The sequence below is a fragment of the Phyllobates terribilis genome, unplaced genomic scaffold (genome assembly GCF_046119375.1).
Source record: "Phyllobates terribilis strain yellow unplaced genomic scaffold, ASM4611937v1 Scaffold_1__5_contigs__length_1240528914, whole genome shotgun sequence".
NCBI classification, from domain to species: Eukaryota; Metazoa; Chordata; class Amphibia; order Anura; family Dendrobatidae; genus Phyllobates; species Phyllobates terribilis.
The window spans coordinates 168364261-168385160 of NW_027362761.1; the positions used below are offsets into that span (position 1 = coordinate 168364261).

General features: G+C 47.6%; 1 protein-coding gene across 1 annotated transcript in view; it reads right to left on the reverse strand.

The window, feature by feature from the left end:
• LOC141166145 (doublesex- and mab-3-related transcription factor 1-like) overlaps positions 1-20900 on the reverse strand; it is a 531682-nt gene that overhangs the window by 437598 nt on the left and 73184 nt on the right. Inside the window, exon 2 of the mRNA XM_073652547.1 lies at positions 13658-13844. Within this exon, the coding sequence (XP_073508648.1) occupies positions 13658-13844 (187 nt within the window). The remainder of the gene's footprint in view (positions 1-13657; positions 13845-20900) is intronic.

Here is a 20900-nt window from a genome sequence, read left to right on the forward strand (position 1 = left end):
GTGGATAGAGTTGTTATTTACAGTGTACAATCTAGCAACAGTGGCATATCATGCTAATTTAACTTCATCCTCTTCATAGTTTAGGAGGCGTTCGGGCACCCTCCCATTGCGTACATCCACTACCCCTCTTTCAGTTAAGAGTGTAGGTCTGTGCTCCGAACTAGTGGGCTCTACTACTGCCTGATAGTTCTGTTCTTTGAGACCTATTGCTGCCCTACACCAAATCAGCATTTCACTCATCGGGGGAATCACAATGGGTATCGGGTCTGTCACCCGTACATTACCAATTTCACCACCTGTTAGCTTTACCTGTTGCTGGTACATAAGGGCTCAGATCTCTTTCTGGAGCACCCTCCTCTGCCCTGGCTTGGCAGTGTCAGCCATCTGTTGGAGCAAGAATAACACTTCTCCTAAACAGTTACCAACAACATTAGTACCAAGTATCATGTACAAGTCTGTATCATCAGGATTAATCTCTACTACAATTAGTCCCTGGTCCTTCAGTTACACTCTTCCCACCTTTACTGCCACATCCTTAACCCCGACTAGGTTAAGGGGAAGGCCATTGGAGGCATACACGGAAAGGTTTGGAGCTGGCGGGTGAAGTTCATCTATGGACCAGAACCTTTTGTAGAGGACATCTGGCATGATGGTTATCTGAGATCCAGTGTCCAGCAGGGCAGGTATCGCGATGCCATCCAGCACAATGGACAGGAAAGGTCTTCATCCCATGAATGGATGGTACCAGCTTGATGGGCCTGCTTGATTAACTCCTGGGTGTCGGCCCTCGGCCCCAGGGTTTTCTCGTTTAAAGGACAGTTCCACGCTGTGTGGCCTGCCTTCTGGCAGCGATAGCAGACAAACTCTCCTGGAGGGCAACTTTGGTAGTGGGTCCTCCAACGGGGTGGCGTTGTCCTCCTCCGGGTGGCGTTGTCCTCCTTTTTCTTCTCATCCAGGGGACATCCTCTGGGCTGTCGGCGAGTAGTATCCTTCCTTCTGGCTCAGGCTCCTCCTGTAGCTGCAGAGTGCTCAGGACTGTGGCCAGGGTTTTACTTAACTGGCGCACTTCAGAGTGTAGGCTGTCCAGCTCACTAGGGGCACTGTTTGCATCTTTGTTTCAGCCGTTAATGAAGGAGCAGTGGGTGCTGCAGGCACTGGGGTGGTCCCACCCTGGTAACGCTGGATAGCAGTGTCTGATGTTTCCAGAGGCTGCAGACCCTTTATATCCATGTCCTTAAGGGTGTCAAAGGTGGCATCTGGATGGTCTAGGGCCCACCACCGTACAGTTCTGCTTTCCTCCTGGGACCTCAACCCCCGGATGAACTGTTCTGTCAGCATTTTATTTTCACTTTGTATGCTGGCTGTACTAACCTGTTTCAGGGCCCGCAGGGCTTCCTGTACGCACCAGGCAAACTCCCGGACACTGTCCTCAGGTTTCTGGACACAGTGGAACCTCATCCGGAGATTTGTCTCAGTGCGGTTTTCAAACACTGTTTGCAGTCTCTTAAAGATGATGAATACTGATTCCTGGTCTGCGGCTGGCCACGTTTCAACTTCCCGATCTGCGGCACCAGTCAATTCTCCCAACACGACAGCGGCTCTCTGCTTACCAGTCATAGCATACATGTCTAGCACACCGCATATTTTTCTCTTGAATCCGGACAGGGGGTCTGGTTTGCCATTATACTGGGGGAGCCACTTTGCTCCAGGGATATACGGCAGGGCCATGGGTATCAACGGGGTCATGACCCCTGCTGGTGGAGCGGCCGCCCCGGCCTGTGCAGCGCCGGGTGCAGGTTGTGCATTTGGAGCGTTAACCGGTGCTCCGACGGCTTGCTGGTCGTCGGCCATTGCTGCGCCCCCCATAGTGAACCGGAGCCTACCTTCTTCACTTTTCTTTATTAGGTAGGCCGCAGCTCTGTGGTCGACGGTCTGCTTCCAGGACCTTGCGTCGCTCGCGTCTGACGTCAGAGCGTCCTCTGGGCTCCTTCCAGGACCTGACACTTCTTGGTTCGACGTCAGGGGTGGGGCGTGTCCTGGGCTTCGCGCGCTTCCAGCGGTTACACCTCTCCGATTCCTGCAGTTACGCCCCTCTTCTTCCCGTGCGGCTACAGGAAGATGGCGGACAATGGCGGGATATCTTGGGAATGGCGGGAAAACTTCACCACAGTGAGAATTACAGTCTTATAAGGCGCACAGTATCCAGTGGCAACGGGCACGGAATCCTGTTTGTGATGCCAAAACATGGCGCGCTCCCTGGGCCGTGGGGTACTAGGCAGCCGGGCCTCTGGTTGCTAGGGTATTTCACGGTTGCTGGCCCGGTCCATGACCCAGGGCGGTCAGTAAAAGGGGGGATAGTTTATAGGGGATGTGGAAAGTGTTCGTGACGCCAACTGTGGATTGCAGCTAGAGAGAGCCGCCGCTGCGGAGCTGTCCTTGGGAGCTGGTGTTACGGCAGCAAGGATAGTGTGGCTCTCCACAGGTAGAGCTAGCTCCAGGGCAGCGTGGGGTGTAATGGATGGTGATGCAGGGAAGAGACGGCAGGACGGTCTCGGAGGAAAGACGGACACTCACACGGGGGTAAGCTTCATTACCTTTACTGGTGATGCTGCAGGCACGGTCCAGGGTGAGCGGGTATAGGGCCTCCTGATCCGTTGCTTTATTCTTTAAGCTTCTGACCTGCCTGGAGCTAGGCCTAGCTTGTTTACTGTCTCTCTTTGCACCTGCTGACCTGGTGGTAGGGCCTTCTCTTTGGAGATCACTCTCCCTGGACGCTGGGACCTCTGTGACTCCTACCCTGGTACTGTAATCAGTGTTTGGTGAACCTGGGACCTGTAGTCCTCCAGGGGTTCCGGTGGTTCCTACTGGGTATAAAAGGTCCCTGTAGGCGCGGACCCAGTGTCCGGTATATATATCGGGGTGAGCCTGGTATGCTCCTCTGCCCCCTTGCTACTTCTTCCTTCTCCTCTTGCCTTCGGCCCACTCAAGGTCCTCACTAGGCCTTCACACGTGCTATAGGCCTTGGCTTGCCTAAGCACTTCAGCCAGCTTGCTGCCTCTTCGCTGCTCTCTGAGCATCAGCACGCTCTCAGCTCAACTCTGAGCTCTGTCTCTCTCTGTCTCTAAGCAGGAACTAATCTCAGCTGCCTGGCTCCACCCTCCCTATATATATCCCTAACGGGCTCCATCTGCTGGTCTGAGGTGGTAGGGTGGAGGTGTGTGAATGTGTGAGGGCCTCTTGTGGAGAAATCCATCCATGCACCCTTCTGGGTTCTGTGGCACCAATGCGCAGCAGGGCGCCACAATTCCCCCAATGAGTGAAATGCTGATTTGGTGTAGGGCAGCAATAGGTCTTAAGGGACAGAACTACCAGGCGGTAGTAGAGCCCATCAACTCAGAACACAGACCTACACTCCTAACTGCTAGAGGGGTAGTTGATCTATGCAATGGAAGGGTACTTGTACGTCTCCTAAATTGTGGGGAGGAGGAAGTTAAATTGCCACGATACGCCACTGTTGCCAGACTGTATACTGTGAATAATGATGCCATACACACAGTGGAGTCATTGACCCCACCGGATACAGTGGAGGACAATGACTCCGAAGCTCAGCTGGAGGAATGGTGTCAACAGCTCCATGTTGGGACTGACGCCACTCCTGTCCATCAAAAACACGGTGTCTACAGAGTGGTTCAGGAATATGAACAAGTGTTTAGTATACACCCACTTGATTTTGGAAGGGTCAAAAGGGTACAACACCACATACCCACCAGTAACCATCCACCCATTAAGGAGCGTTACAGACCCATACCACCGGCACATTACCAAAAAGCCAAAGAAATGTTGCATGACATGAAAAAGGCAGGGGTGGTAAGGGATAGCTGTAGCCCCTGGGCAGCTCCCCTGGTCCTGGTCAGAAAGAAGTACGGTAGCAAGAGGATGTGTGTAGATTACAGACAAATTAATCGAATAACACATAAAGATGCATACCCTTTGCCCCGTATAGAGGAATCCTGGCTGCCCTAAAATCTGCCAATTACTTCTCCACATTGGATCTCACTAGTGGGTACTGGCAAGTCTCTGTTGCTGAGGAAGACCAGGAGAAGACAGCCTTCACCACCCCGATGGGATTATGCGAATTCAACAGCATGCCGTTTGGACTCTGCAACGCACCCGGAACGTTCCAGATGTTGATGGAGTGTTGCTTGGGACACCGGAACTTTGAGACAGTGCTACTGTACTTGGATGATGTTATCGTGTACTCAAGGATGCATGAAGACCATCTAAAGCACCTGGCGGAGGCATTTGAGGCATTGTCCCGGTATGGGATGAAACTAAAACCTTCTAAGTGCCACCTACTCAAACAGAAGGTTCAATACCTGGGACACGTAGTCAGCTCAGAGGGAGTAGCACCAGACCCGGAGAAGGTCACTGCCATCCAGAAGTGGCCTGAACCAAGGAACATCAAAGAAGTATGTCAATTTCTGGGACTGGTCGGGTACTACAGGAGGTTCATTAAGGACTACACCAAAAAGGCAACACCTCTACAAGATCTCCTGGTAGGACAGTCCAAAAGAGGTAAAAGTCACCCATTCCAGTGGGGCAAAGAACAGGCTGAGTCCTTTGCGTTAATGAAGGAAGCCCTAACCGGTGAGGAAATCCTGGCTTACCCCGATTACAGCCAACCTTTCCTGTTGTACACCGACGCCAGCAACGAGGTACTGGGAGCTGTGTTGTACCACAAGCAAAACGGCAGAGAAAAGGTAATTGCCTATGCCAGTAGAAAGCTTCGCCCGACTGAGAGGAACCCGGAGAATTATAGTTCCTTCAAGCTGGAGTTCCTGGCCTTGGTCTGGACTATCACTGAAAGATTCAAGCATTACCTAGCCTCAACTAAATTTACAGCCTTTACTAATAACAACCCCTTGACGCACTTGGAGACAGCCAGGTTGGGAGCCATGGAACAGCGTTGGGTGGCCAGACTGTCGAATTACCAGTTCACAATCAAGTACCGGGCAGGTCACAAGAACACCAATGCTGATGCCCTGTCAAGAATGCCTACCAGTCGGACACCGAGGATGAAGTGGATGACCTAGAAGAAATTGAATTACCTGCTTTCCACAGAAATGGAATGGTCCACGAGCAACACAGCTCCAGAAGACGTCATGGTAAGATGCTAAACCCTTTACCTCATCACAGCTGGAAGGAGACCAAGGACAGTGAAACGTTTGTCAGCCTCATCAAAGGACTGATACCCCAAGAAGGTTCTCACCTGGAGAAGGATGCTCCTCCACAAGCCAAACAACTGTGGAATGAGAGAAGCTGGCTGTTCATCAACAGAGAAAAGCTGTGCAGAAGGTATGTCAACCCTAGAACCCATGAAATGGTGTGGCAGATTGTAATACCCAGGACGGATATCCAGATGGTGTTGGAGGCCTACCATGACCAAGCAAGTCACTTTGGCTGGAAGAAGCTGGAAACCCTGCTGAAGGACCGGTTCTATTGGGTTGGAATGCGGAGCTCCATAGAAAGGTGGTGTCAGAATTGTGGGCCCTGTAGCCTCAGAAGGAAAGACTACGGCTGCCAGAAAGCACCCTTGTAGTCCATCAAAACAACCCAACCCCTGTAGATTGTCGCTCTGGATCACGTCAAACTGTCACCCAGCAGATAAGGCTATTCCTATGCCCTGACCAATGTGGATCACTATTCTTGGTTCCTGGTGGTAGCCCCTGTCAAGGATCTGACAACTGAAACTGCAGCAAGAACGTTCCAAGCCTACTTCTGCTGATCCCATGGATATCCGGACAAGGGGCTAACAGATCAAGGCTCTGCTTTTGAAGCTGATTTATTCAAAGAATTCTGTCACCTGTATGGATGCAAGAAGATCCGGACTATACCATATCACCCATAAACCAACGGTATGTGCGAGAAAATGAATAACATCGTTATAGTCCTGTTAAAAACCCTACCTTTGGAAGAGAGGAACCAGTGGCTAGAAAAGCTACCTGACCTAGTGGACCTGTATAATCACTGTCATAAAAACACACTTGGTCAGACCTTGCAGCCCTCTGGCGCCCCCTTATCCTGCTGGTCAAACACGGTATTGACCGAGGATAAGCACCAGGGCACAGCTGCTCTCATTTATGTCGACTATTGTGGCACGTGATGTGACAGGACACATATATACCACCAGTTCCTTCCAGGAACGTATATATACCTCCGTCCAGTCACCCTCAAACCACAATATCACATAAATACTGGTATACTGCCACCACCGATTGCTTAACAGGTGGATTGGGTACCTGTTAGGTAACGTGAATAAGCGGGTGAGGAACGTGTTTGCTCGACATAGGACAAGAAGAACGAAGCTGGTAAATAATAATGATTTGCTCCCGAAAGTGGGCAGTGTTTACAAAAGATATACAAGATATTATAAAAGAGACAATTTACATATGTGCATAAAACAGTTATTAAAATAAAAGGGATAAGTAATAGCAAAACCTGCGCCACGAGGTGATGGTCTCAGATTCTGTGGGGGGACGGCTCCCCGGAAATTAAATATGATTCTTCCATGCAGCGATGAGTGCATGCATCTGACGTCCCGGGTAAGAATGAAGTAAAATGCCCGTTCTGGTTTTTAGTAAGGGGCCAAAACTGTAGGAGACACCCATGCTGTTTACCTCACATGGGAGCTCGGTTTTGTGAACCCACCCAGCTGCATAAGACATAAAAATCCTTCAGATTTCATATCTTGGTATGGGGGTGTCCCACATCCAAGATGAAGACATCATGTTTGCCGTCACCAATATTCATGAAGATGGATATCAAATATGATATATCTATGATGCTCAGAAGCTCAGAACCCATTTCCCAGGTTCCTGGTGGTCTTCCAGCCACGAAAACCACACCATCACATTTGGAAAAAGGTGAACATCTCAAAAATGTGGTCCCTGTGTTTGTGACAGTCATGTGCATATTTATAATCGACATTAAAAGTTTGTACAATAAGACAATAGGATTTTGGAGGGAAAATCCTGGGTATACCAGTATGCTTGCTGATGTTTTATGGCGGTTGTAAAAATTCCATGGTTGAGGGGGAGCAAGAGTAGTTCTATGTAGCCACTTCCAAATGAGCAGGGGATGGAGATTTAAGACATCTCTCATTTTTAACTAGGACAAAAATACATTTTGCCTGACAATCACATACCAATGAGTTCTACTAATTGTGGGCCCTTTAGCCTCATGAGAGCAAGACCTGGAAACTTGCCCATGGACCCGGAGCTCGGAGTGGTAGAACCAGCTGCAGATACGTCCACTGAAGACAGGGACACAAGTCGGCAAGAGCAGCACAGGAAAGTACAGGCCTGTGTCGAAGACAGTCTAAACAAGATGAGAGAAAGACAAGAAAACCAGTATAACAAGCATGCACCAGCAGAACCCTTGGCACCCGGAGAAATAGTGCTAAAGCAGAAATTAAGAGGTCAAAAGCTCGATGACTAGTGGGAAAAAGAGCCCTACACCGGGTTAAATTCCAGATTTGACAACACTAAAACCAGCCTGATCAGCAAGGATGGAGGTAAGACAACCACAACAGTCTCAAGAGGCCACTTGAAATTGTGCCCAGGTCTACTGAAGACATAGGAGGAAGAAGTACCTCTTATAAGACCGGAAAAACCCAAGGAAGATGTAGTTCATACAGTTTTAGGAGACTTCCCTGCGGACTGGCCTGAACTTGATGGAGCAGTTATCATACCAGTGATACACTTCTGTCAACCACCAGAAGAGCCTCCACCACAAGAAGAACCTGTGAGCGCCCTAGAAGAACCTGCTCAGGAACAGGAAGAGTCCCCAGTAAGAGGAAGATCACCAGTTGAAGCAGAGCCTAAAAGCCCAGTAAACAGTGCACTTGCCAGTCCTATAGAGAGATTGAGGCAGTTCTATAACCTACCCGCACGTAGATCTGATAGGTTAACAGAGAGTGCATGCACAGACACCAGTATCACCCCAGTGCTACGAAGGTCCACACGCAGAACACTAGGCCAAATCCCTGCCAGGTATAGGAAATAAATACAAAATGCCTACAGTGTAAATAGTTACCCAGTTGGGTATTGCCTACTGTTATTTGCGTGTGAACTGGAAAATATGTGTTCATTTAGTTACCCATAAGGGTATAAAGACTTGTAGGCTGAGGACTGTGAGCAGCCAAAAACTGACCATTGTACATAGTTGCACTTATTAAAGTGCCCCTTATTTGTTTTATATTAAAAAGACCACTGAACAAAAACCCGTTTCGCGTGGCCGAAGACGTGGTCCAACACCTGGATCACTTATGCCCTGTAGCCACGCCCAGGGCCTACGTTGAGGGTTTTCAAACGGGTCCCTCATACTGCTCATGTTACATCTTCACCAGTGAGATGGACACCTGGTGACGGGACTTACTATAACATTGTTATTGTAGTTATTATTGTTACTTGTTACCTGTTTAAAATGCTTCAGTCCAGGAGTACTGAGTTGTACTAGGGGGGAATGTGGCACCCTGCTACTACAGGTACCACATGACCCAAAAGGGTGCATAGACGGACTTCTCCACAAGAGGCCCTCACTCCAAACATACACCTCCACCCTTCCACCTCATACCAGCGGAGGGAGCCCTGTTAGGGATATATATACTGGAGAGTGGAGTTAGGCAGGGTCAGTCAGTCAGAGAGTCAGAGAGTGTGCTGGCACTGAGACCAGTGAAGAAACAGCACATCTGCTGCTGAGCTGAGGGCCCCGAGTGTGGCCGAGGCAAGGAGAGAGGAGAGAGGAGTCAAGGGGGCAGAGGAGAATCTAAAGCTTGTTAAAGATAATATTCTAAATTCTACGAAAAAACATTATATGAAACTCTGATGTATACTAAATATCTATATTTATATTCTGTTATATGTCATGAATCTTGTTTTGCATATATCTGTTATATTGGATATCATTTAGTCATATATACCCTCACTTTAATATATATTATGAAAACCTTGATATATATATATATCAGATATCTGTACTCGTGTGGCACTATATAAATATCCTGAAAGGATTAGTTGGAACTGGTCATAAAAGTGAACTTTCAAATTATTTACAAGAAGGAGACGAGACAAAGGATTCAATATGACACCTCCCAAGAGAATATCCTGACGAATGAGGAGAATATCTGGGGAGGAAACACTTAACCCCATAGGACAACATAATGAAGTAGCTGTAATCAAAGTCCGAGCACACAGACGCTTGGATACAAAAGAAGCCCTGGGTAATCATTATGAGGATGAAGCAGCCAAGGACGCGGCCCTTCAGTGGTGCCCAGGGAAAGAGAAAGCAGAAGTGGCACGGCAGGAACAACAAATCCCAGCCCAAACAATAGCTATGACAAGAAGTCAGAGACAAATCCAAGATCAGAATAAGAATGAACATATAACACCACCATGGACCTTTCTATACAAACATCAGGCAGAAGCTGGAGCAGAAGGAAAAGAAGAGTGGAAAAAGTCGGGAGCCAAGCAGGTCAAGTATGGCCTATGGATGTTAGGTCCAAGAGTAAGCCTTCCACGAACATTATATCCAGCGGCAATCTCATGGGCTCATGGAGCCACACACTTGGGAAAAGATCAGATGTTCCAAAAGATAAACAAATTATACTTGGCACCTGGAATATCAACACCCATTCTGCAATACACAAAGGCCTGCTTGATCTGTGCAACTTGCAATCCAGGAAAAACAGAGAAGACTCCACCAAAACATCTGGCAAAACCACTATACCCATTTCAGAGAATCCAAGTTGACCATATTCAGATGCCCAAAGTAGGGAAATATGAATATGTTCTGGTAATAGTGGATATGTTTTCAGGCTGGCCTGAGGCCTACCCAGTCACTAACATGACAGCCCGCACCACAGCTAGCTAAGAAACTGATGACAGAGGTTGTGTGTAGGTTTGGGGTACCAGAAGCAGTAGAAAGTGACCAGGGACCAGCATTCACGGCCCAACTCTACAGGGATCTGTGGAGTATGGTAGGAACTAGCTTAGGCCTTAATACGCTTTACAATCCCAAAAGTATTGGGAAGGTTGAGAGACTGAATGGTACTTTAAAGTCCAAATTGTTGAAGATTAATCAGGAGACACAAATTCCCTGGCCAGACGGTCTTCCCATTGCCCTATACTCAATCAGAAACACCCCGACAGGCCAACACAAACTGACTCCCTATGAGATTTTGTTTGGATGAGCCCCAAGGTTGGGAGGGTATTTCCCCCAAGAGATGGTTGCAGGTAGTGATACCATTGTTAACTATGTAATACAATTGTCCAAAGAACTTGCAATAACACATGCTGCAGTTTTGTCTTCTATCCCAGATCCTGACAGTGACGAGCATACTCACTCAATCAAACCTGGAGACTGGGTGGTCGCTAAGAAGCACGTCCGGAAGTCCTCCCAGATACGAGGGCCCATTCCAAGTGATTTTGGTGACACCTACATCAGTCAAAGTCGAAGGGAAGGCCACTTGGATCCACGCTTCACATTGCAAGAAGACCCCAGCACCAGCACAGCCATGAGACTGTATATCCTTTCCTGCATTGTTTTTGTGAGTGTTCAGAATCCCGAGTCCCAGGTAGCAATTACTCAGAAGAAGGGGGCGTATGTAAGATGTTCGGGGACTCTTGTTGTACCTATATTCCAGATAATGTTGGCCCTACAGGCAAAGTAATAATTGCTCTAAAGAAACTTACTAGTTTATCAGAAGAATTTAAAGAAAATTCAGGGATCAAGGATCCATGGGACCAGTATTTCTCATGGATGAGTGGCTGGCAGAAATGGTTAGTTCAGGTGGGGATGGCAATTCTTGTAATAATGATTATACTAGCGATGATGGCATGTTGTGTTGTTCCTTGTATACGGAAATTAATATAAAAACTGTGGATCCTATAATGGTAATGACTGATGAAGAAACTAATAACTGGATTTAAGAATCTTTGACAACAATCCAGATTAAACAGTCAAGTCTTAAGTAATAAGTCTAAAGGCCCCGTCGCGCAGTAGCGATTTCGCTGGCGATCTCGTTATGTGTGAAGGGGCCTTAACACTTGATTGTGGCAGCTGTATAGTTCCCTTGTTTGCCGTGGTTTGTGTGTGTTCGTGTCCAACCGGCAGTGTAGCGGACAGGCTTGTCTGGGGAATCCGGCTTCGGCTGGCTCCTCCCACTAGGGGCGGAGAAGTACGTGGGCAAGTCTGTGTGTTTGCACTTCGGCTGGAGCATTCACCCACTGCCAAAGGAGAAGGGAGCTGTGAAAGCAGTATTCATTTAGTTATATCTAGAATTTATATTATTAAATGTAACCTCTAGATTCTTTTGTGTGAAATTTTTGCTATGTATTTCTACAAGTGCTAAGCAGAGAGGGGGTCTGATGAAGGGTTTCAAAAATGTTTTTAGGGGCGACTATTAAAGATAAGATTCTAAAATCTACTAAAAAACATTATATGAAACTCTGATGTATACTAAATATCTATATTTATATTCTGTTATATGTTATGAACCTTGTTTTGCATATATCTGTTATATTGGATATCATTTAGTCATATATACCCTCACTTTAATATATATTATGAAAACTGTGATATATTTATATATATATATATATATATATATATATATATATATATATATAAGATATCTGTACTCGTGTGGCACTATATAAATATCCTGAAAGGATTAGTTGGAACTGGTTATAAAACATGACACCTCCCAAGAGAATATCCTGACAAATGAGGAGAATATCTGGGGAGGAAACACTTAACCCCATAGGACAACATAATGAGACTTATCTATATCATGGGCCAGAGACCACTGTGATTGCTCAATTGCCTCAGGGCGACACCCTATTGGGACTTTCCTCCATACTGAACATATATATGTTATGCTAGAATAATAAACACATCTTTCCTGCGCCATTTCTCTTCAAGAGAAATTCAGTATCTGACTCTGTCTGTCTGATATCAAAGCTTCACGTATACACTTGAATAAGTTAATTTGGCAAGGGATAAGCAAAGGGTTGGGGTCCTTTGAACCTCACTTCCACAAGCTCACCCCAGGACACCGGGTCCACACCTACAGGGTCCTCTACACCCAGCAGGGACAACCAGCATACCAGGAGGCTTCCAGACCCCTGGTACACCTGAAGCTATCATCATTTACAGGACTAGGAACCACGAAGGCCCCAGCGTCCAGGGATAGTGGTTGCCAGAGAAAAGTCCTACTACCAAGCTGACAGGTGAGAGAGTGAAACAGCATAGAAGCTAGGTCAAGTTCCAGGCTGGCCAGAAGCTTTAGGGAGAGGAAGAAATGGATCAGGAGGCCTTATACCCGCTCACTGGGGAGAGTCCAGAAGTGCACCCTTCCTACTAAGTACCCTGGACCATACCTGCCGTTACACCACTAAAGGTACTGAAGTGAATACCCTGTGTGCATGTCCATCATTCCCCCTGACCTGGCCACCTCTCACCTGCATTCCTTCCATCAAACCTGCCCCGGGGGCCCGCTCCGCCTGTGGGGAGCAGAAACATCTCAGCTGCCATCCCATCACCCCCGGAGGTCTGCAGCAGCACTGGTACCCATTACAAGGAGCCACAGGTGGCGTCACAAGACAAAACTGTTAACAAACCCCTTTTAAAGAATGACCCCAGAGGACGGGCCTGGGAGCCGACTGCTGTGACATCCTACAAAGAAGGTAAAGGCCCGGGTACCGAGTTTCCCCCCATATCTCCCTGGGCGAGTCATCTCTATCAAATAAAAATTAAAACAACGGTTACGCTTTAACCCCTTCACAACCTTAGATGTATCCATATGTCCAGAAGTACTTCCCGACCTTGGACATATGGATACATCCTGGCGATATTGTGCGACTGCCGCCGGGTGTTCTGCTGACAACTGGCACTCACTGCTGGTAGTTTAACCCCCTAAATTGTGCGATCGATATCAATCGCAGCATTTAGAACTCAGGGAGGGGGCTCCCTCTGCCCTCCGTATGGCGCCCCCTCGACATCGTATAGGTATATTAGAAGATATATCGTAAGGTATAATAGAAGCAAGTGCACAAATTCTGCATTTATCACTCACTTATGGTTTTGGCTCCCACTCCTGAGAAAAAATACTGAGCGAATACTTATAGTGGGACCATAGCCTAAGGCCTCATTCCCACGCCCCTGTTGTACGTAAGTGTTGCATCCGTTTTTTTCACGGATACAACACGAACCCTTTATAACCTATGGTGCTATTAACATGCCTGTGTTTTCATGGACCATGTGTCTTTACACAGCTCACAAAGACGTCCATTTTTTTCTGGCAGCATGGATGAAAAGGGCAAATACAGGTCTATGGGTCCGTGAAAAACACATACAGCACAAAGATGGCATTCGTGCACCATTCATGTGTTGTCCATATTTAACATTGTAAAGTATAGGAGAAACTGTAATTTATTTATTTTTTTTATCCATGCGTGAAAAACATTGATTTTACACTGATAGTAAAAATGGACACATAGGTGACATAAGGATGACACACAATCCAAACAAGTGAATGAGGCCTAAAGCCCTTTGTACGTGTGATTCTAGCCTAGTTTCCTCCTTGACATGTGCTTACCTGATATGCTGGTCAATGCTAGCTCAGTAGATCCATTTGTTACCTGAGGGCAATTATTTTCCAGCAGTGGGCAGGAATTGTTGCTGCCATGCTCCTGTTTTACAAGCAACTCTGCTGCACTTGGTAGAGGGATTGGATGGCTTATTCCTAATTCCTCTTCTTGTGCCTGCTGCCTCCTTAAAGCTACCTGGAGACAAAATTAATAAAATGAAGTGAGAAAATACCTAGAGTTTAGTGACAGCGCAGGTTCTCAGGCTGTAGGTCATAATGAAATATGCTATGACTGTAGAAAAAGACATGGACCGCACATCCAAACATCATACATTGGATCTAATTTCTCCAGGCATTAATTTATAAAACTGAACATGAGGTCCTTAGTGTAAGGCTACGGCCCCACTATCAGTATTTGGTCAGTATTTTTTCTCAGGAGTGTGTGATAAATGCAGATAGGTGCACTTTTTTGGATTATACCTTTTCTCTGATTGCTCCTCACCAGGTTTTGGCTCCCACTACTGACTCCGGAAAAAATACTGACCGAATACTGATAGTGGGGCCGTGGCCTAACATTCTAATCAGAATTTATGAAGCCCACTGCCAAGTAGGCATTAGATCAATGTATGATTTTTGGATATACAGTCCATGTCTGTTTACCGGATTTTTCAGACCATAAGACGCACTTTTTTCCTCCAAAATTTTGGAGGAAAATGGGGGGTGCGTCTTATAGTCCGAATGTTGTATATGGGTGTATAATGGGTGTATATTTATGTGGGGTGTGGGGGGAGCGGTATCGGTGGAGGAGCAGGGCACAGGAGGCAGCAGCTGCCTGCTGCAGCCTACACTGTCCCCGCTGCTAAATAAAATTAATATTCCATGCTCCCCAGGCCCATGAGGCGTGGGGAGCACTGAATATTCTTGCTCCTTAATAGCGGTATACAGTGTAGCCGCGCTGCGGCTGCTGCTGCCGGCTATCTACTGTGCCTGCCGTTAAAGGACATTAATATTCAACCTCTCTCCACGTCTATGGACGTGGGGAGGGGGTGAATATTCATGCCCTTTAATGAGCGGGCACAGGAGATAGCCAGCAGCAGCCGCAGCGCAGCTCCGCTGTGTGCCGGCTCTGAAGGAGTGTGAAGTCACTGCTCCCCACGCACACAGTCCCGGCATGGGGAGCAGTGACTTCCGGCAGCCGATCTCTCTATGTGAGCCGCGCATGGCAGTGACGTCATGCGCGGCTCACTTGGAGAGATCAGTGCAGGCAGACAGGACGCAGCGCTGGAGGAGAGAAGAGAGGTGAGTATGAGTGTTTATTTTTTTTTAATGTGCAGTCTGATGAGGATTAGGGGTGCCATGCATACCAGGACAGGGATTAGGGGTGCCATGCATACCAGGACAGGGATTAGGGGTGCCATGCATACCAGGACAGGGATGAGGGGTGCCATGCATACCAGGACAGGGATTAGGGGTGCCAAGCATCCCAGGACAGGGATGAGGGGTGCCATGCATACCAGGACAGGGATGAGGGGTGCCATGCATACCAGGATAGGGATTATGGGTGCCGTGCATACCAGGACAGGGATGAGGGGTGCCATGCATACCAGGACAGGGATTAGGGGTGCCATGCATACCAGGACAGGGACTAGGGGTGCAATGCATACCAGTACAGGGATGAGGGGTGCCATGCATACCAGGACAGGGATGAGGGGTGCCATGCATACCAGGACAGGGATGATAGGTGCCATGCATACCAGGATTGGGAATGAGGGGTGCCATGCATACCAGGACATGGATTAGGGGTGCCATGCATACCAGGATAGGTATGAGGGGTGCCATGCATACCAGGATGGAGGGATGCCAGGCATACCAGGATGGGGATGGGGATCACATATAAAAGGAAGGAGGGCGGCATATATACCAGGATGGGGGATATTATCAGAACTGGGGGACATTACCCCTATACCAGTGTCAGCAGAAGACCCCCTCCCCCTTAAAAGTGCATCATGACCACATTTTTTGCTTACATTTTTATTTTTTTATTTTCCTTCTCTAAAACCTAGGTGCGTCTTATGGTCCGGTGCGTCTTATAGTCCGAAAAATACGGTATATAGCTATTTCATAATGAAATACAGAGGTGAAATAACAGGATAGGTCATAAAAGAAAAGTGACACATATGAAATAAACCTAGTTAAAAACAGTCCCCACTAGATAGTACATAATCATCAGAGTGCTGTCCGATGAGCTCCACACACAAATACACTTGCATGGCCGAGTGCAATATGATTTATGGATTCAAATAGTATATGCCATGATTTTTTTTCCTACGACAGTCCTAGGAAAGACTTGGTCCGAAGAAAAAATTGGACATATGCATGGCCCCAAAAACTAAGGCCACAATGAACTTTTGGTGCATTTTTGATGTTGAAGAATTTCTGAAACTATTATTTAAAATAGATTACTTGCATTTTTTCATTGCGTTTTCTTGCGTGTTTTTTTTAACGTGCATTTTATTGTGTTTTTGACACTGCTTTTTTTGTCTCTGTTTGGTGTGACATTCTTTAAATAAAGCTGCTTTGTTTTTGATATTTCCTGGTTATTTGCTTTGACAAAACTTTATTGGTATACTTAGATGTGGATTACATGAGTTTTTGACGCATGTGCATTTTTTGCTGCAGATTTTCCGCATCTAATGCAAGTCTATGGGGAAATTAACATACTGTGGATTTGAAAATTGCATCGAAGGTGAGTTTATGCAGCGTTAAAAAGAAGCACAGGGGGCATGAGATTTCTATAAATGCAATCCACTTTGCTGGAACTGTAAGATGCTGCATTTTTGATGCAGCAAAAACACACAGCATCAAAAATGCACCAAGAGCTCATCATGAGATCGAAGCCTAACATTGGTCCAAATGAGATGAAATGAATGCCTCACTGGACTAGTCCTCGCAGATTTTCATAGCACATGCGCGGATTAATACGTCATTTTACAATTATAGAGAAATCGCTAAAGGTTTAAGGCGGAGCTTATCAAAATGAAGAAATGGGATGCAGTAGAGTCATGGTGGCAGTTTATGGAAGTTAAGGAATCTGACAGGTTCCATTTAACCTCTTCAAGACATAAGGCCTATATTTATGTCATGTCGTGTCCCTGCATTTGATGCGGGCTCACATGTTGAGCCCGCATCTTTCCATGCATGTGACGGCTAATTTAATCAGCCATTATGTGCTTTTAACAGCTGAAAATGGAGCAGTGCTCCGCCTATGTCTGTTAACCAGTTAAAACCCGAAGTAATCGCAGGGCGTCGATGGGTTGTCATGACAGTTGGGGGTCTGCTGATAACCCCAGTGCCCGTCATTACGATCATCCTGTGAACACTGGCCTCTGGCGCTGGCTAAAGCACTGCTATGTATAGCATAAGCGATGGGACAATTGCAGCTTCAAGTATCCTAAGGCAACTAACAAGGGCTGTGGAATCGGAGCCTATTTTGGTGGAGTCGGTCTAAAATGGACTGACTCCGACTCCTAAAATATATAATAAATTGGGTACAGTAATTCAATGCAGTTTGTGGGGAATATTTTTTCATAAGAATTTGAGAAAGTTATGAAATGTTTTATAAATGTCTATTCAATTCCTGATCTAAGGGTCTAGACTTTCAGCTGAGATGAATCTGTGCTACAGTAAATTTATCACTTAAACATGAGCCATGTATGAGGGAGTTGACGTGCCCCCAGGGTCATGGGGTACTCGGCAGCCGTGCCTCTGTTCGCTGGTGGATATCACGGTTGTTGGCCCGGTCCATGACCCAGGGCGGTCAGTGCAAAAGGGAGGTACTTTTATATGGGGTTTTTGGGATTGTTCGTGACTAGAGATGAGCGGTGTTCGAATCGAACTGTTCGCCAATCTCAAATTCGAGCTGTTTTTGGCGGTGTTCGAGCCGTTCGATGAACCCGAACGATTTGAAAAAATTCCGGCTGTTCCAGGTTATGTTCGATAATTGTTCGTGCACCCAAATCGTAACTGGATTTTTTCACAGTAATGCTGATAATCAATGTTAATACACAGTTTGAGTGTACAGCGGGGCGGGGGGAGGGGCATGGGATGGATCTCTGCAGAAATAATGCGCGAAGTGTTTTTTTCACACACGCAAGGGCATGTCTCATTGGCTGTGTATGTCACATGTCCTTGCCCTATAAGACCCAGCCATTTTCCCTGTCGCCACCATTTTCTCACTGCTGCAGCTGAGTGTTAGATGGCACTGCTGCTGCTGTTAGCATTATATTGTGTAACTGAATTGCAAGCGAATTTTCTCTTAAATAGACTGAAAGGTTTAGGGAGTAGGGACTAGTTTGTAACTGCAGCCCTTTTGAGGGCTAGGTTACAGCAGTTCCTAGCACTTTTAGCAGGCAGGTCTGTGCTCTTAAATCGACAGATAGGTTGGGAGTAGTGACTAGTTCTAATTCCAGCCCTTTTGAGGGTTAGGTTACATCAGTTCCTATCACTTTTTGCCAGGCAGGTCTGTTTTAGTGCTGTGCAAGTGTTTTTCACAGCATTTGGCTAAATCTAGCTAAGCAAATCCTTTTGGGCCTCTTGCAGTGTGTGTTAGTCAGTGGAGTAGCCTATCTGTGTTGCAAGCTACACCACCTGTGTATGTAATCCAAATTTTTTACTGCACCTAGCCAAGTAAAACCTTTTGGGCATTTAGCAGTGTGTGGTACTCAATCTATTAGGCCATCTATACCAAGCTCCACCAGCTTTGAAATTAATAATAATTTTTAGCCGCATCTAGCCCGGAAAATAATTTTGGGATCAGTAGCAGTGTGTCGTACTCATTGTATTAGGCCATCTATACCAAGCTCCACTAGCTTTGAAATTAATAATAATTTTTAGCTGCATCTAGCCTGGAAAATAATTTTGCGCTTAGTAGCAGTGTGTGGTACTCATTGTATTAGGCCATCTATACCAAGCTCCACCAGCTTTGAAACTAATAATAATTTTTAGCTGCATCTAGCCTGGAAAATAATTTTGGGCTTAGTAGCAGTGTGTGGTAATCATTGTATTAGGCCATCTATACCAAGCTCCACCAGCTTTGAAATTAATAATAATTTTTAGCTGCATCTAGCCCGGAAAATAATTTTGGGCTTAGTAGCAGTGTGTGGTACTTATTGTATTAGGCCATCTATACCAAGCTCCACCAGCTTTGAAATTACTAATAATTTTTAGCTGCACCTTGCCTGTAAAATAATTTTGGGCATATTAGCAGTGTGTGGTACTCATTTTATTAGGCCATCTATACTAAGCTCCACCAGCTTTCAAACTTCTAATAATTTTTAGCTGCATCTTGCCTGTAAAATAATTTTGGGCATATTAGCAGTGTGTGGTACTGATTCTATTAGGCCATCTATACTAAGCTCCACCAGCTTTTAAATTACTAATAATTTTTAGCTGCATCTTGCCTGGAAAATAATTTTGGGCCTGTAGCAGTATGTGTTTGTAGCACCCCGAGGGTTCGGTTGCTACAGAGGTATTGCATCTCACCCAGATGTGCGATATCTCACTTCCAGGTAAGGATGGAGTGTGGCTCAGGACCCTAACACCCACATGCACTACACCACATTTCCGGGGGACAGCTCGACGGTGCTCCCATTAGTTATGCAGGCACGAGTGAGCATGTCCCTGGCTGGAGTGGGGGGAGGGAACACCTAGAGAAGGGAACCCGGTAGTGTGTGCGTGGGGGAAGTAGATCCTGGGTGCACTCTGTACAGGAGTATAAAGGGAGGCACCATCTTAGAGAGAGAGTTGAGAGAGGAGAAGACAGGGAGCAGAGCTGCTTTATGGGCTCTGCTCCACAGGCAGGCCCTGTCAGGAGGCCTGAGCCTGGAGGAGGGAAGAAGGAGGAAGAGGAGCAGACTGGGCTCCAGGAAGGACAGAGGGGACCCCAGGGGTGTGGACTGGCTGGTAGCCACCACACGCCCGCCGCTACCTGAGTAGGGGGGTCAGGTCAAGAAGATGGGAACCGGATCCCAAATTAGTGGAGGAGAGAAACTACCCTCAACTAAGAACCGGAGGCTGCGACATTACATGTGGAGCAGCCCCTCGCCACACCCGCTAGAAAGGCACCACATAGGACCTGGGAAACGCAGGCCAACGTTTGCCCACCAAGAAGGTCCGAGGCAGCTGGACATAAGCGTGGTCACTAGTGGGGTTGAAGACCAGAAGCAGGGGACATAAAGGGGGTCCTGCAAAGCACTCCAGAAAGACCTGGGAGTTAACCGAGCTCCTCACCTGGTGAGCACAGCGCGACACAGGCGGCCACCTCTGCAGCGGTGGCCTGGAGCAGTAACCGAGTAACCGTGAGTAAAGACCCTGAACTGCACCACCAAGACTCCGAGTTGTCTTTGTTGCGCTCGTGTACCACCATCACCCCCATCATCTATCCCTGCTGCCCTGAGGCCATACCCCTCCCGTTGGGGGTTATACCACCACGCTGCACGTCCTTATACACCTGGCCTCAGTGGACTGTTCTGCAGCGGCGGCTTCAAAGCCGCACTCAACGGGTGGCGTAGTCGATCAAGTTAACATCTACTGCCATAGACTGCCACTTAGTCTGACTCCCTGGGCACGGACCGGGTCACCGCCACGAGACTACAACCCTCAAGAGATCCGGCTCCGGGTAAGCTCCCGCGTGCGCAATGCAGCGCGACACAGGCCCAGGGCCGCGTCAACTTTTGGCGTAGTCGGCAGGATTTCGTGCCCGCAACCACCGGGTACTGCGTTCCTGAACAAGAGACTTTCAAACTCACCTGTGGTGAAGTTTTCCCGCCATCCGGCGCCATCTTCAGCCTTCTTCCCGCCATCCGTGAAGGTTCCCGCCATCCGGCGCCATCTTCAGCCTTCTTCCCGCCATCTGTGGAGTTTTCCCGCCATTGGGCGCCATCTTGAGGACGCCGCGCGGGAAGAAGAGGGGCGTGGACTCCGAAAGCGCGCGAGAACTGAAGCCCCGCCTCACGTCCGGACGTTGCGTAAGGTCCTGGAAGGAGCCCAGCAGACGCCGACGTCACTGGAGCGCGACGGAAGGTCCTCGACCCTGATGATCAACTGCGGAGCCGCGGCCTACGGAAGAGGATCATCGCCAGGTAGGCCACGGTCCACCAGGGGGGAGGAGGACACCAGGAACGGACAGCAAGATGGCGGACCGGCAGCAGACTAAGCTGCCCAGCATCGGCAGCGCCCCAGTCGTCGCGGGCCC